Source organism: Chiloscyllium plagiosum, chromosome 34, assembly GCF_004010195.1.
Source record: "Chiloscyllium plagiosum isolate BGI_BamShark_2017 chromosome 34, ASM401019v2, whole genome shotgun sequence".
In the NCBI taxonomy this organism is placed as follows: Eukaryota; Metazoa; Chordata; class Chondrichthyes; order Orectolobiformes; family Hemiscylliidae; genus Chiloscyllium; species Chiloscyllium plagiosum.
Genome location: NC_057743.1, coordinates 19,165,897 through 19,182,324, shown reverse-complemented (window position 1 = coordinate 19,182,324; position 16,428 = coordinate 19,165,897). Strand labels below are relative to the sequence as shown.

The 16,428-nt window shown below is 42.7% G+C and overlaps 1 protein-coding gene across 1 annotated transcript in view; it reads right to left on the bottom strand.

Moving 5' to 3' along the window:
• Positions 1-16,428, bottom strand: part of mfap2 (microfibril associated protein 2) — a 46,101-nt gene that overhangs the window by 6,307 nt on the left and 23,366 nt on the right. The window contains exons 5-6 of the mRNA XM_043675438.1: positions 15,751-15,792; positions 4,618-4,705 (exon numbers count right to left, since the gene is read on the bottom strand). Coding sequence (XP_043531373.1) covers positions 4,618-4,705; positions 15,751-15,792 — 130 coding nt within the window. The remainder of the gene's footprint in view (positions 1-4,617; positions 4,706-15,750; positions 15,793-16,428) is intronic.

Here is a 16,428-nt window from a genome sequence, read left to right as displayed (position 1 = left end):
TTGGACTGTGGGAGGAAACCGGAGCACCCGGAGGAAACCCACGCAGACACGGGGAGAACGTGCAAACTCCACAGTCAGTCGCCTGAGGCGGGAATTGAACCCGGGTCTCTGGCGTTGTGAGGCAGCAGTGCTAACCACTGTGCCACCGTGCCTTTTTGCTTTGGAGCAACTTGGTTCATTCTGATCGCCAGATTGCAGGAAGCTTGTGATTGCACGAGAGAGTGTTCAGATGAGATTGACCAAGATGTTTCCTGAACTGGACCATTCCCTCGATGAAGATGGACGAAAAGTCTGGGGCTGTTTCCTTGATACCAGAGAGGGTTGAGTGATTAACATGCACAGTAGGAATATGAATATGTGTGATAGGAATAATCTTCTTATGGAAAGGATTAATAACTCGGTAGGTAAATTAAATACAAGAGTTACGAGGTTTAGTGGCGATTCAGGAAGAACGTTTTGATTCTGAGAATGTTGTTTGTCTGGAATTCACTGTCTGAAAGCGGGGTAAAACTGAGAGTCATCAGAACATTTCTGAAATATTTAGCTGAACACTTACAAAGCCAGACCGCACATGGATAAGGACCACGCACTGGAAAGGGAAGCGAGGATAAACAGATGCTTGGTGAAAGACACAAAAACAGTATCATTGGCTGCTCGCGCATGATGTCTAGCACAGCTCTGTGGTGCACTAAAAAGCAAGAGAGGATTCTCTATTGTTATTAAGATTGTGATTCACAACTTGTGGGTTTGAGATGATACGAAGATAGGTGGAGTTGTGGACAGTGAGGAGGGCTGTTGTCGGCTGCAGAGGGACTTAGATATGATGCAGAGCTGGGCTGAGGAGTGGCAGATGGAGTTCAACCCTGCCAAGTGTGAGGTTGTCCATTTTGGAAGAACAAATAAGAATGCGGAATTCAGGGTTAATGGTAGGGTTCTTAGTGAGGTTGAGGAACAGAGGGATCTTGGGGTCTATGTACTTAGATCTTTGAAGGTTGCCACTCAGGTGGATAGAGTTTGTAAGAAGGCCTATGGAGTATTATCGTTCATTAGCAGAGGGATTGAATTCAAGAGTCGTGAAGTGATGTTCCAGCTGTACAGGCCTTTGGTTAGGCCACATTTGGAGTATTGTGTGCAGTTCTGGTCGCTTCACTTTAGGAAAGATGTGGAAGCTTTGGAGAGGGTGCAGAGATGATTTACCAGGATGTTGCCTGGAATGGAGAATAGGTCGTACGAGGATAGGTTGAGAGTGCTAGGCCTTTTCTCGTGGAACGGCGAAGGATGAGGGGTGACTTAATAGAGGTTTATAAGATGATCAGAGGAATAGATAGAGTCGACAGTCAGAAACTTTTTCCCCGGGTACAACAGAGTGTTACAAGGGGACATAAATTTAAGGTGAAGGGTGGAAGGTATAGGGGAGATGTCAGGGGTGGGTTCCCTGACATCTCCCCTATGCCTGTGGGAGAGGTAGAGTCAGAATCTTTGGTGACCTTTAAGCGGCAATTGGATAGGTACATGGATGGGTGCTTAAGCTAGGACAAATGTTCGGCACAACATCGTGGGCCGAAGGGTCTGTTCTGTGCTGTATTGTTCTATGTTCTATGTTCTAAAGGTGTGGAACGCGCTGCTTGCAAGAGTAGTAGACCTCCCAACTTTAAACCAAGGGCATTTAAATGGTCACTGGATAAATATATGGATGATAATGGAACAGTGTAGGTTAGATGGGCTTCAGATTGGTTTCACAGGTGCAACATCGAGGGCTGAAGGGCCTGTACTGTGCAGTAATGTTCTATGTTCTACCTCTGGACATTCTTCCACTCATAACACACATCAGATCCTTACTGAACTGTAGCTGATACTCAAGTTGGGGCCAGGACCAATTTAAAGAATCTTAACATGCTTCCAGGAGGTCACTCTCTGATCTGGTATTGAATGATGATATGCAAGCTTTGTTATCACAATGTGGCCTGGGCAGAGTGAGGGTACCTGAAGGATCCTTCCAGACCCACACAGATAAAACTGCAAGGCTCCCATTTCCAGTTAAGCGACAGTTTCTCTAACTGTGTTTCAGCGGAAGGATTTGAACATGTCGGCTCACTATATGACCTCCTCATTACTGAAAGGCAGGCATTAATGAGTGAAACACAAAGAAGGTAAGCCTGACTCACTGTGCACATGGCCCCAGGCAAATTATTTGGCAGACACCAGGGAGCTATCGGGAGAGGCTGATTGGCCCAGAGCTCTTCCCTGGAGGGTTGGAGGCTGAGGGATGACCTTATAGAGGGTTTGTGAAATCATGAGGGGACTGGATAGGGGTAAATAATTAAGCTCTTTTTTTCCCAGGGTAGGCAAGTCCAAAACAGAGGGCATAGGTTTAAGGTGAGAGGTGAAATAGGGACCTGAGGGGTAACTTTTTCATGCAGAAGGTGGTGTGTGCATGAAATGAGCTGCCAGAGGAAGTGGTGGAGGCTGAAATAATTACAACATTTAAAAGGCATCTGGCTGGGTATATGAATAGGAAGGGTTTAGAGAGATATGAGTTGAAACTTTATTGCTGGAACAGCACAGCAGGTCAGGCAGCATCCAGGGAACAGGAGATTCGACGTTTCGGGCACAGGCCCTTCTTCTTAGAGAGATATGAGCCAAGTGCTGGAAAATGGGACTAGATTAGGATATCTGGTCAGCATGGATGGGTTGGACATCTCTATGACTCTACATTGGGGTCAGTGAATATCTGTCAAGAAAGGCAGGAATTGCAAAGAACCAGTTCTTACAGTGCATTGGGAAATTTGTGGGTGCTGCACAGTTTTATAGAGGCGGTAAAAGCTGCTGGCTCCTTGGCCAAAAACAGCAATAATAACTTACAATTATGTAGCACCCTTAACATAATAAAATATCTTATAATTCTTCATTGGAGCTTTATAAAACAAAGTGTGACACTGAGCCACTTAAGTTTGGTGAAACAGATACAAAATGTAAATAAAAACTGTTATTAAGATTGGCAAGATCTCTGATTCTCTGACTTTTCTCGTGTGATTTCTTTCATCCTGCAGTTCTTGACCTCACATACAGCTGCCTCACACGTACCAGCCTGCGGTTATTTATGAAGCTGGGTTTTTTAAAAGTGTAAGGTTATGTGCTGGCTTTGACATTGCCTAAACATGAATTGTGGCTCAATGGTTAGCTCTGCTGCCTCATAGCATCAGGGGACCTGTGTTCGATTCCAGTCCTGGGTGACCGTCTCTGTGGGTTTGCATGTTCTCCCCGTGTCTGTGTGGGTTTCCTCCAGATGCTCCAGTTTCCTTCCACAGTCCAAAGATGTGCAGGTTAGGTGGACTGGTTATGATAAATTGCCTATAGTGTCCAAGGCTGTGCAGGCTAGAGGCTAGAGGCTAGTTGGGTTAGCCATAGGAAATGCAGGGTTACAGGGACAGGTTGGGTCTGGTTGGGATGCTCTTCAGAGGGTCAGTGCGCCAAATAGCCTGCTGTAGAGATTCTACGAGTTGGGCCATTGACGTGCTCTTTATAGATATTGGGGCTATTTATAAACTAGGGCAGGATTAGTGCATGGAGTTGGGGAGTGTGCCCCAGGTGGGGGAAGTACCTAGAAGATAAGGAGAACAGAATGAGATTGAATCTCCATTTCATACTTGAGGTCTATCTCCAGACCAAGACTAACAGGAATGACGACAGAGGTGGGGTAGGTCAGGGTTATTTGGCTCTGGGGTAGTAGCTGACTCAGGACATGGTGCCTGGCAATGTGCTGTGAGAAGCCAGGCAAGAGTCTTTGCACAAATCAGTGTAAGGACAGAGTGGGATGGTAGGAGCATGAGCTACCCAAAACTGATTTCAAGACCTAGGAGAAGCATTCCTCCTCTTTCTGAATTCCAAAGATCAAAAAATACAGCCTCCCTGGCCCCTGGGTTTCTCCAATGGATTTTACACCAAGGCACAAGCCTCACTTGGAGCTTGCAATGAATGATTATCATACCGATTAATTCAGGCCCCACCTACCTCTCAGTCATGGCAGCCTCAGCTGGGGTGAAGAGACTTCAGGTCAATACATCACCCAGTCTTAACACCTCTCACCTCTGTTCCCATTCTGCCAGGTTAAAAAAAAAGTAGCCACTCCCTCCCCACTAAGACAGGAAGCCTTTGGCTACAAGATACACATTTTCCTGGAAATGGAGAAGGAGAAGAAACTGAATTTCATTCAGGTGGTCAACTTGCTGATGTGTGGCATGTTCGTTATGTTTGTGTCACTCCTCAAAGACAAGCTCCACAGAGTGAATGAAGTGAATCTGACCTGAAATGTTTCTCTGAACATTCATGTGCTGTTAAAGAAGCAGCTCAATGGCATGGATCAGGCCTGACACCAAGTCTGACACTTTGATGCAATATCCAAGCAAAGTGGCTGCTGTTGTGCCGCTCACAGGTTATGCTGAGAGGGTGTGCAATGAGTAAGTCTTCACAAGCGGGAGTCACACTAAGGTGGCATCTACAGCAGACGCAAACTAGCATCAAGGATAAGCAAGTTTATAAAGTTTCAGTGAAAGGCAGAAGTAAGACATCAGTTAAGTTTTCTGAAAAAGGTATATCATGAGGACCAAGTGTGCTTACCTGTAAAAGCAAAGGCTCTTGAGGCATTGTTTGCAAGGTCTGTGTACGGAATAGAGTCTGGTGCATGGATATTGCTCCTCCCTGCAATCTGACAGACAGAGGGAAAGAAAACATGGTTTTAATGGTCAGATGTGGATGTAGTAGAAACAAATTCAACTGGTTCACCACATGGTGTCTCAGTAGTTAGCACTGCTGCCTCACAGCACCAGGTTCAATTCCCACCTCGGGTGATCGTCTGTGTAGAGTTTGCACATTCTCCCCATGTCTACGTGGGTTTCCTCCGGGTGCTCCGGTTTCCTCTCACAATCCAAAGATGTGCAGATCAGGTGGATTGGAGATGCTAAACTGCCCATCGTGTTAGGTGCATTCATGGTAAGTATAGGGTGGGAGAATGGGTCTGAGTGGGTTAGTGTGGACTTGTTAGGCCAAAGGGCCTGTTTGTATACTGTAGGGAATCTAATCTATTCCCCATGTCTTTCCTCTGGATGCTCCAGTTTCTTCCCATAGTCCAAAGATGTGCAGGTGGGGTGGACTGGCCATGGGAAATGCAGGGTTATAGGATAGGGGGTTGGGATGCTCTTCGGAGGGTCAGTGTGAACTTGACTGGCCGAGTGGCCTCCTTCCACTTTAGGCATTCTACGGTTCTATGGACAAGTGTTATCCCCGAACTGGGCTGCGTTTGCTCCTCTCAACTGAAGTAACTGTGGAAACGTGGGAAAACAAAATGAGGTAACCTGGTTGTTCTACAGCAGTCTCTGCTGACAGAACATAAACGTGCTTAACAGATGGGGACTAGATTGAGCTTGAATGTAGTGCCCATATAGTGAAATAGTCTTGTGAACTGACTGTCCACATTCATAGATGAAAAATAGCTACTAGAATGAGGGATCAGAATGTGCCTGGCTTTTTCTATGAGAAGGGAGCTGTTGAAGTTGATTAACTTTGTTTAAGGAATTAACAGAGGAGGTTGTTTATCTGGTGGATATTATGCACATAGATTTTCAACAAGCTCTTGATAAACTATTAACTAACAGGATTAATAGCAAAAGTGAAGCCACACAATTAATGGAGCGATATCTGCATAGCTACAAAATTAGCTAAGGAGCAGAAATCAGAGGGTGAGGGTTAACAGGATTTTTCTTTCCAGATTACATAGAAGACTACAATGATGTCTCCAGGGGATTAGTATTGAGCCAGTTCTCTTTTTGATGACCTGGACTTGGGTGTACAGGCCTGGTGAATGAAACTCAGGAATAAAGCAATGAAGAGGATAATAGGCTGACTGGTCTTGATGGAATCCAAACTGGGAATTGGTGAGTAGGATGTTGCTGTTAAACTGTCGCTTGAGAGCACTGATGATGACTGCCTCATCACTTTGCAGATGACTGAGAACAGACTGATAAGGTAGTAACTGGCCAGGTTGGAGCGGTCCTGCTTTTTATGTTCAGGACATATCTGGCCATTCTCGACATCATTGGGTAAATGCCAGGTGTGCTGCAATAGCTTGACTATAGCAGCAGGTATTTCTGTAGCAAAGGTCTTCAGTCCTACTGCCAGTATATTGTCAGAGGCCACAGCCTTTGTTACATCCAATGCCATTTCTTGACATCACATGGTATGAATGAAATTGGCTGAAAACTAGCATCTGGCTGACCTTGAGCAATTCAAAATTATAATTTGATGGAATAAATAAGAAGATTGTTTTCATTGGCAGGAGGGTCGATGACCAATGGACACTGATGTAAGATCATTTGAACAGCAGAGAGATGAGTTTTTTTTAAATATATCAACTTGTTTATGATCTGGAACAGCCTGAAAGGGTGGTGGAGTCATGTTTAATAGTAACTTTCAAAAGTGAATTGGATAGATTCTTGTATAGGAAAAAGAAATTGCAGGGCTAAGGGGAAAGAGCAGGGTAATGGCACTAATTGGACAGCTCTTCCAAAGACCTGGCACAGCCACAACGGGTCAAATGGTCTCATTCCATGATGTATGGTTGCATGACATTGGCATGTATTGCTGTCGGCCTCACTCATGGAAATTGCTTTTGGCAAAAGACTACAGTCTCAGGAACTTCAGCCAAAGATCAAGGAAAGCAGAAATATATGAAAGTGAAAAATGTCAAATGGATTTGATGTTGAGGAACATATCTATAAACATCGAAATATCAAGTTTAAATAAAACAAAGTTGTCCATGTGAAAGTCTCTTCAAAAAAGGCCAAATTTTGAAGGTTAATCACACTGTACAGATTTTGTCTAACGGTTCATTCAGATTTAAGGAAATAGTCTGTGCAACTATAAATGATGGCATAAAATTGCAGCGACTGAACTGGTGCCAGCGTCCAGATAATCAAAGGATCAAACTATCTTGCAATAGTAACCACACCAAGCTGGACTTCAGTATGAAATTGAATAGAAAATGTAGCAGAAAATTTAACTCTTCACACTCGGAAAGGGAGACAGATTTGTATTCATATTGTGCAGAACACCCCCAAACAGTTGAACTAATTTCAACAAATAAATCATTTTGGAGAGCAGTTAATGTCATGTAGGCTGGAGCTCCTTTTGGGTCAAACATTGGCCAAGACCCTTGAACCACATACTCAATGTCTCAGCCAAAGGACTGCAGCTCTCACAATTGCAGCACTCCCTCAATACAACCTAAATTTTTTGAACTGAACCTGTGATTCAGAGGTTAGAATGCTATCATGTGAGTATGTTAACAAATAAGATGAAAGGATTTGCTGAGTCGTGGCCTTCACGTATGTGTGAGACTCTAGACAACAGGCCAAAGTGAACAACTAGTTTTTACCCGGTGATTGGGATGTGCATCGATCTTCCGACGTGGGTTATGGGCAATGATCAGGAATCAAACCATGGCTGATTTTTCTCCCCAGTACAGCTCCAGAGTGCTAAGACTAAGTAAGCTGCCCCCATTGCAGTTAACACAAATCTAGCCATCACATCTCCTCCTAAACCTTGCAGTGTTAACCTCCTACTCCCTATGCATACCACCTGCTGACATTATCTCCAATATAGAAGCCGGTTTCAATAAGTAAACTGTCCTTAGCTAGCTTCTCAGTTGTGACCCATAGATTCATGAACCAGAATGTCTTCCAGCTCATTACTAAAGAGATCAAAGCTAAGATGTTCAAGACCAGTTCTGTTTCTTTCATACTTAATCCTGTCTCCTTCCTTTCAAGCTCAACTTGACTGTGCTTTTCAAGCCAACATCCAATCTTTCACCAGGGAGAGATAGCAGCCAAAAGAAAAAAAACACTGAATGAATGTGCAGAGTTTTGCGGGAAGGAAACCATGTCAGGCTGAGTGGGAAACCTTGGCGTGGGGATAATGTAACTCTTCCCCGGAGATAAATATTTGAAAGGAAATTGCTAAGAAAGAAGGAATAATGTAAATTTGAATTCTCTCCTGATGTCTGTCATAAAATCTTTCCAACATTTCTTTTAAACTTAATATAATTCAAACTTTTCTTATTTATTAAATGTTTTCTGCTTTGTGTTAAAGGTACAAGGCAGATTCTTGGGAATGTAATGTGTAACTGACCTAATGTTTAGAAATAAAAAAAAGTCTACCAAACCAGGTTTCTTTCTGAGGCCTAACTTGTCCAGTCCTTACATCAACTGGAATCATAACAATGTGCAGTGCTTTAAATCGGCACGTTAAGCAGCCAAATTGACTATCTAAATAAAAACTGAAAGAACTGCTGATGCTGTAAGTTAGAAACAAAAGCGGACCTCCTGAGTTTTTCCAGCAATTTCTGTTTTTGTTTAAAATTGATTATCTGTTGCTCACAGGTAAGTAGCTACCGCCTTCTATAGAGGCTGCCTCCCTGAAAACAGGCCAAAGTAGAATCAGAAGGAGAGGTTGACATACCAGCCCGTGATGAGAGATTGCCTCCAGGCCTGCCTTCAAAACCACCTTTGCCTTTGTGACAAAATCCAACCTGATAAATCCACTAGTTACTGTTTGTCCTATAGCTCAAATCTTCAGGAATTACAAAGTGAATCTGTTGCTGCACTATTTTTAGCTCCCTCGATCCCAGCTGCTCGGGGGAATTGTAACTGCCTTCAGATGGGTACCAGCTCTCCCACAGTGCTCCTCACTGAAATGCTTGAACAGTGTGTGAGGTCAGCAAAGATGGATTCGAGTGTGCAGTTCTTCAATTGGCTTGTCATTCAATACAGAAACTGGAACATGCCATTGGTCCAAAGGGAACATTTAAACTGCCAACTACTTCACCATTCTGATTTATTTCACACTTCCCTTAACTGATAATGTAATTCAATTTGAATTGTGGCTCCTGAATACAAGTCCAACCCAGAAACTGGAGATGATCATCAAAATCTTTCTGTTATGGGACAATACGTGGGTTGACATTGACCTTTCTGTTATGGCACTTTGACAGACAATACCACTTAAAATGAGACAGGATGCACAGTGCCTTCTCTGGGTACTTCAAAGTAGTTATTCTGAATGATAAGCTGGGAGGGAGTACATAATGGTTCCGATCAGATAAGAGCTAAACCAACAGCAGTGCCTGGAATGACATTGCCAGTGTGACTTCGTAATCCCAGGACCAAACAAAGCATTTTCTTACATGAGGGACTGGTCCAAAGAGGAGAAGCCAAATTATACAAATTAATAGCAAGGGGTAAAATATAGAAAGCAGCTGTCCAAATATTATAGTTCCAAAGGGCTAAATTGATTGGTCCAAGTATTCTTGGCAAACACTCATTAAAACAGTACTCAGACCGTGTTCAAACATGTCCTATTTAATCAGTATGACTCTGCTGGATGTCACTTTTTTTCATAACTGTCAGATTTTTGGAGAACATATCAATCTCTCTATTCCACTGAGCAAAAAACAAATGGCATATGTTCATGGTGTCAAATGATCATTTTCTCTGCGTGAGTTTGATCAAATCCAATTGTGACAAAATAATGATGCCTTTTTTAAAAAAAAAACTGGATCGTTTACTAAATTCTTCCTAGCTCGATGCAGCAAAAGCAGAAATTAAAATGAGTTCCTGCTAGTTGTTCCTACAAGTTGCCCAGATGTATATTACGGTTCTGACTCACTCTGGAATATTGGCTCCAGTTGGACTGTTTTGAAATTATTAGACGGCCATCTTGGATGGAGACCTGTCACATATTCAAGATGTCTGGAATATATCAATCATAGGGTCATAGAGCTGTACAGAATGGAAACAGACCCTTCGACTCAACACTTCCATGCGGATTAGATATCCCAAATTAATCTAGTTCCATTTGCCAGCATTAGGCCCATATCCCTCTAAACTCTTCCTATTCATATACCCATCCAGATTCCTTTGACATGTTGTAACTGTACCCACCTCCACCACTTCCTCTGGCAACTCATTTCATACACACACCACCCTCTGCATGTAAACGTTGCCTCTCAGGTCCCTTTAAAGTCTTTCCCCTCTCACCTTAAACTTATGCCCCCTAGGTTTGGACTCCCTCACCCTGGGGAAAAGACCTTGGCTATTCACTCTATCCATGCCCCTCATGATTTTATAAACCTCTATAAGGTCATCCCTCAACCTCTGACACTCCAGGGAAAATAGCCCAGGCTATTAAGCCTCTCCCTATAGCTCAAACCCTTCAATCCTGGCAACATCCTCATAAATCATTTCTTAAATTAAGTGAGATCTTTATATTCAATTAGAGGCAACCTACAGACCTTTTTAGAAGCACATATTTATGAGGCAGTTTCTCATTGTATTGCCAAATCTTATGAATAAACTTGAAAGTAAAATAAGTAATCAAGTGGCTTGGATTTGGCAGTGGAGGTGGCCCAGGACTTGCATGTCCCTGGCAGAGTTGAAGTGGTCGGCCACAGGATGGTGGGGTTGTTTGGTGCGTGAGTCCCAAATGGAGGAAGAATGCCTCAACTACTGCCTTGCGACTTTCCAGCCACACAGCATCAACGTCAGCTTCAGCAGTTTCCTTATCGCCCCTCCCTCCAACTCGGCACCACCCTCTTGAATTGTCCTACCTGTCCATCTTGCTTCCCACCATCCGCTCCACCCTCTCTTTGACCTATCACAATCACCCCTCTCCTGCATCTACCTAACGCCTTTCCACCCTCCTATTTATCTCTCAGCCTCCTTACCCCCTCCCCCACATTCATGATAAAGGGCTTATGCTCAAAACATTGACTCTCCTGCTTCTCAGATGCTGCCTGACCTGCTGTGCTTTTCCTTAAATATATCAACACAACGTTCTTCAACTACTCTAGGAGGTTGAATTTTAATTCTGTGTAAGTGAATCAATGCCGAGAGATTTAAAATCTCTCTCTTCGTGTGACACCACTCTCTGTGTAATAACACCCCTCCTAAATTCTTTCTGGATCTGTTGTGACTATCTTATATTTATTGCCACTTGTTCTAGATACATCTACAAGCAGGAATAGTTTCTCTATATCACTTATATTAAACATCCTTATTTAATTTTAATGGAGAACTGTTGTTCATCTTTTTCCATTGAATACTGCTCCAGCCTGATCCAGATTTCTTGATAATTGCATCCTCAAAATGGTTAATTTCATCCCTGGTAACATTTTCCTGCACATTTTCCAACACTTCAGCATCATTTTAGTAATTGTGATTGCCAAAAATGCATACAGTGCTCTGGTTACAGTCCCATCAAGTTCTTATATACATTTAACATTACCCTCTTATATTTGTAATCAATGATTCTAGAAAATAATCCTATTACATTGTTTCTAATAGAGTCATAGAGCAGGGAAAAGACACTTCAATTGTCGATTTGTCAATTTGATTTTATCGTCACATGTACTCAAGTACAGGAGTACAGTGAAAAGTGCACAATGTCACCATCTTAGGTACATGTGCCTAGGTACAGAATTTTAAGAACAAGGCAGAAAGAAAGATCAAAGTTGAAAGTTAAACATTGTAGTAATTATAGTACAGTGACACCTTTTTAGTTTTAAGTAGAAAGTAAAGAAACAAAGCTAAAAGTTCAAATATTACAGTCTTTCTTAGTCCAACCAGTCCATGCTGACTATAATCACGGTGGCACAGTGGTTAGCACTGCTGCCTCACAGCGCCTGAGACCCGGGTTCAATTCCCGCCTCAGGCGACTGACTGTGTAGAGTTTGCACGTTCTCCCCGTGTCTGGGTGGGTTTCCTCCGGGTGCTCCGGTTTCCTCCCACAGTCCAAAGATGTGCAGGGTCAGGTAAATTGGCCATGCTAAATTACCCGTAGTGTTAGGTAAGGGGTAAATGTAGGGGTAAATGTAGGGGTATGGGTGGGTTTCGCTTCGGCGGGTCGGTGTGGACTTGTTGGGCCGAAGGGCCTGTTTCCACACTGTAATGTAATCTAATCTAATCAAATCTAATCTAATCATAATCCCAAACTAAACTAGTCCCACTTGCCTGTGCTTGACCCATACTCCTGCAAACCTTCCCTATTTATGTACTTATCCAAATATCTATTAAACATTACAACTGTACCCGCATCTTCCACTTCCTCTGGCAGTTCATTCCATCCACAAACCACTCTCTGTGTAAAACAAAGTTTCCCCTGTCTTTTTTAAATCTTGCTCCTTTCACCTCAAAAGTCATGAAATCATCAAATTTTCCTTCACCCTCAGTACATCTTTAACACTTTATGTCTGATCTGGACATAACTTTACTCCCAAGGCACCAAGAGGACAAACTGGCCTATCTTGACTTTGCTATTGTTTATATCACCCCCTCCCCTCCTCACCGCGCACACACTCCAGGAGCTGAATTTTAATTCTGTGTAAGTTAATTGGTGCTGAGAGATTTCTCCACGTGGCATCATTCTCTGTGTAACAACACTCCTCTTAAATTCTTTATGGATCTGTTTGTGACTATCTTATATTTATTGCCACCTATTCTAGCCACCCCTCAACCTGCTACCCTCCAGTGCAAAACGACCCAGCCTATCCAGCCTCTCCTTATAGCTCAAACCCTCCATTCCCGGCAACAATCTTTATGGCTTCATCAACATATGAGCTACCTTCAGGAATCCAGTATTCCCAGATCTCTGTTCATGTCTATTCCATTTAGTTTTTGCTTTCCTGGGTGTATGTCACTTCTTTATCCATACTAAAATAAAGTGAACCACTTTATACTTCTTCACATTGAAGTCAATTTGCCACTTACCTGTCCACTCTGCGGGTCTGTTTATCTGTTACTGTATTTTGGTGCTGAGCTTAATGGCATGAAAATGTGATTTTCATTGCAAATGTTTTCAATTTCTGCGACCAAATTATTTTTGTATATGAACAATAATGGTCCCAGTGTAGAAATTAAAGAGAGACCACCTCCCAGTCTGCATCACTTCAAAAACCTTTCAGGGTTTAAATCCACTTCCAACACTACCATCTCCCCAACACATTACCACACACACACCTAGCAAACTTGTTCTTGTAGGGGGCTACATTTTGGTTTTAGGGGGAGAAATAACTCCACAGAGGACAGTAACCTGTCACCAAGTTACCCTTATTTACACATGAATAGTACATGACACAGCCCCAGCTAGCTCAGAGCCAGGCCCTAGAGTGAACAGAACCTCAGTAATTCCTATTTATATCTCTCAGCCAGGGCTCCCTGATGGGACCAGATTAACAGCCCCCAATCAGGGAACTCATATTCTATGAGATCCACCTGGTTGACCTCGTGACTATCACTACAGGGGCCTTTTTTTTATTCTCACTAACTCATTTATTGGGTAGTGCAGTCATGTAAAGTAGTAACAGTGGAGGAGTGGGGGCGTGGCCGTGTATTGGAGATGGAATTAAACCCTGGAAGGAATTGAGAGAAGGGGTTTCTTGAAGTGACGGAAAGTGGGAACTGACCTTATGTATCTGAGTTGACACATGATATTTAGATTCACACAGAAGCAGAATTAGAAGAATTCATGAATATCCTCAATGATCATCACTCCATTAAACTTAAAGCTGCATTACACAAGGAAAGCACAGATTTTCTACACATCACAGTATTTACCCTGCCACAAAACAACAGGCACAAGTTACCAACAATTTAAAAAAAATTTTTTTCAAATTGACACACACTTGTACCCAAAAGAAATGTCATTACTCAAACATTTATTTCAAACTGGTGAGGTCACAGTCAATGCATTTCATTGCATATGCATGAAACTGGAATATTCTAACCGGACAGTATTTACCCTTTTCACCGCATCTCCGATCCCAATCCCTGATTTAAGTTCAACAATTGACACCATATTCATGCTTAATAATATCCATTACATTTTCTCTCCATCCAGTAGCTCCCTGAACATATTCAGGAGATTTAAGCAGGAGATTTCACAATAATTTTCAAGGGAATTCAGTGATTTAACATTTCCTGGCTCCTGGTTTGAATATTCTTTTGTGGTCGGATTTAAAACTGTATTCTCTCCTTGCATCCTTCTTCTATCTCCCCTGTCCACTATGCAACCTCTGCAGGGGTGCACTGGTGATGATTATCTTCAGTTGTTAAGGTAAATGAGCATGTGGAAAAATTCTATACACATCTATGATTTGAAAAGAAAGATAGTTTGCTGACTTTCCATACAGAGAAGTCTCAACTTCCCTGGTCATATGTTAAGGAACTTTTTTTATGTCCATTTCATCAAGGATGCTGAGGCTAACTACATGACTGAACTTCTGATATACACTTACAGTAGACAAGGTCCTGACTGAGGAAATCAAGTTGGAAACATAAGGACATGAGAAATAAGAGCAGGTATATGCCATTTGGTCCCTTGAACCTACTCCACCATGCACTAAGATCATTACTGATCTGACTGTAGTTTTAACTCCATTTTCTTGTGTTTGCTCCCTCCATTACCCATGATTCCTCGTAAATCAAAAATATCTCTAACTCAGCCTGGAAAGTATTCGATGATCCAGTCACCACTGCTTTCTGAGGAAGAAAGCTCAAAACACGAAAGACCACCAAGAGAATAAATTTCTTTTTGTTTCTATATTATTGATTTGATTTGATTTGGTTTGATTTGATTTATTTATTGTCACGTATATTTGGTTTTGAGATACAGTGAAAAGTGTTATCGCCAGTTGCTGGTGCCAACTTAAAATACAGACAATTAAACCAAAACATAGAACATAAAGGCAGAAAAATGAACAAATAAAGAAAGTGTGCTCAATCCTACAGTCCTTCTTGTTAAGCGCTCCATCATGGGTCATGGCCTGGTGGCCAGGTACAACACCCCTTTACCACGCCACTGCCACTGGAATGAAAGTCACCACTACTCTGTGCCATCTCACCGCCAACCACGCCCTCGCCACTATGAGTCCTCACTGGACCTCCCCAATGCAGACGCCACCGATGCCACTGGATACCGCAGCTCCCCAAACCCGACTCCGCTGCCACCACGTATCCACTTCAGGCCTACCTCACTGATGCAGCCGCTGCTGATGCCACCGGGTCTTGTACTGGACTCAAACCCGTCTCTGCCACTGCCTGTATGAAACTGCGCCATGAATCGATTAAATGGTAGACACCTTCTTTTGAAACTGTGCCCTAGTTCTACAACTCTCACAAAGAGAAACATCTGCTCAGCATCTACCTTATTAAGAATCTCAGAATCTTATATAATTCAATAAGATTACCATTCATTCTTCTAAACTCTAATGAGTTTAGGATCAACATTTGCTCATAAGATAACCCCTTCTGCCCAGGAATCAACCCAGTCAGCTACCTTCACAGCAAGTATACACCTCCTTATATAAAGAGACAGACACTGAGCATTGCTCTAGGTGCATTCTCAACAGTGTCAAAATATAAGAAGCAAGACTCCATTCTCTCCTGTAGTAAAGGTCAAAGTAAAATCCTTATACAAAAGAAATGTCATCATTGTTTCCTGTGTTCTATGTTGTGACAGGAGAAATCGGGTACCAGCAACCTGCACATTTTTACATGTTCGGAGGATGTAATGGTGAAAGATATCCACAAGGAAAAGTCAAATGAGGAGCAAAGCTGGCCAACAAATTGTAGTAAACCAGTAACAAAGGCTCAAGCATTCTTTAAACTGAAACCATAGTGAATGTGTGATCATTTCATTACTCACCAAGGGGGCCAGGCTCTGTCGGTTCTGTTTCAAAATTTGCAACTGTTAAAAGAAAAGAATCAAAGTTAGTTCACCAACTAATTATTTAAACAGGATCTTCCCAACACCCATAAGATGATTGATAAATGAAGTGGGCAGGAGGGATTTTTATGAGAATATCCAACTTGTTACAAGTTCATTTAACATTATTGCTCTGCCTGCTGACATCGGCTGTGAGTCCACCAATGCTCCAAATTTAAAAATCCCATTCCTGTATTCAGATCACTCCATGGCCTCACCCCTACCTATCTGTAACCTCCTCCAGTCCCTACAGTATTCCCTATCTCTGTAACCTCCTCCAGTCCCGACAGTACTCCCTATTTCTGTAACCTCCTCCAGTCCCTACAGTATTCCCTATCTCTGTAACCTCCTCCAGCCCCTATAGTATTCTCTATCTCTGTAACCTCCTCCAGCCCCTACAGTATTCCCTATCTCTATAACCTCCCCAAGCCCCAACAACACTCCATATCTCCATAACCTTCTCCAGCCCCCACAACACTCTCTCTGCACTTTAGGTCTCATGGAATACGGGAGAACTAGCCATTTGCATAAAGAACTGGCTCAAAGGTAGAAGACAGAGGGTGGTGGTGGAGGGTTGTTTTTCAGACTGGAGGCCTGTGACTAGTGGAGTGCCACAAG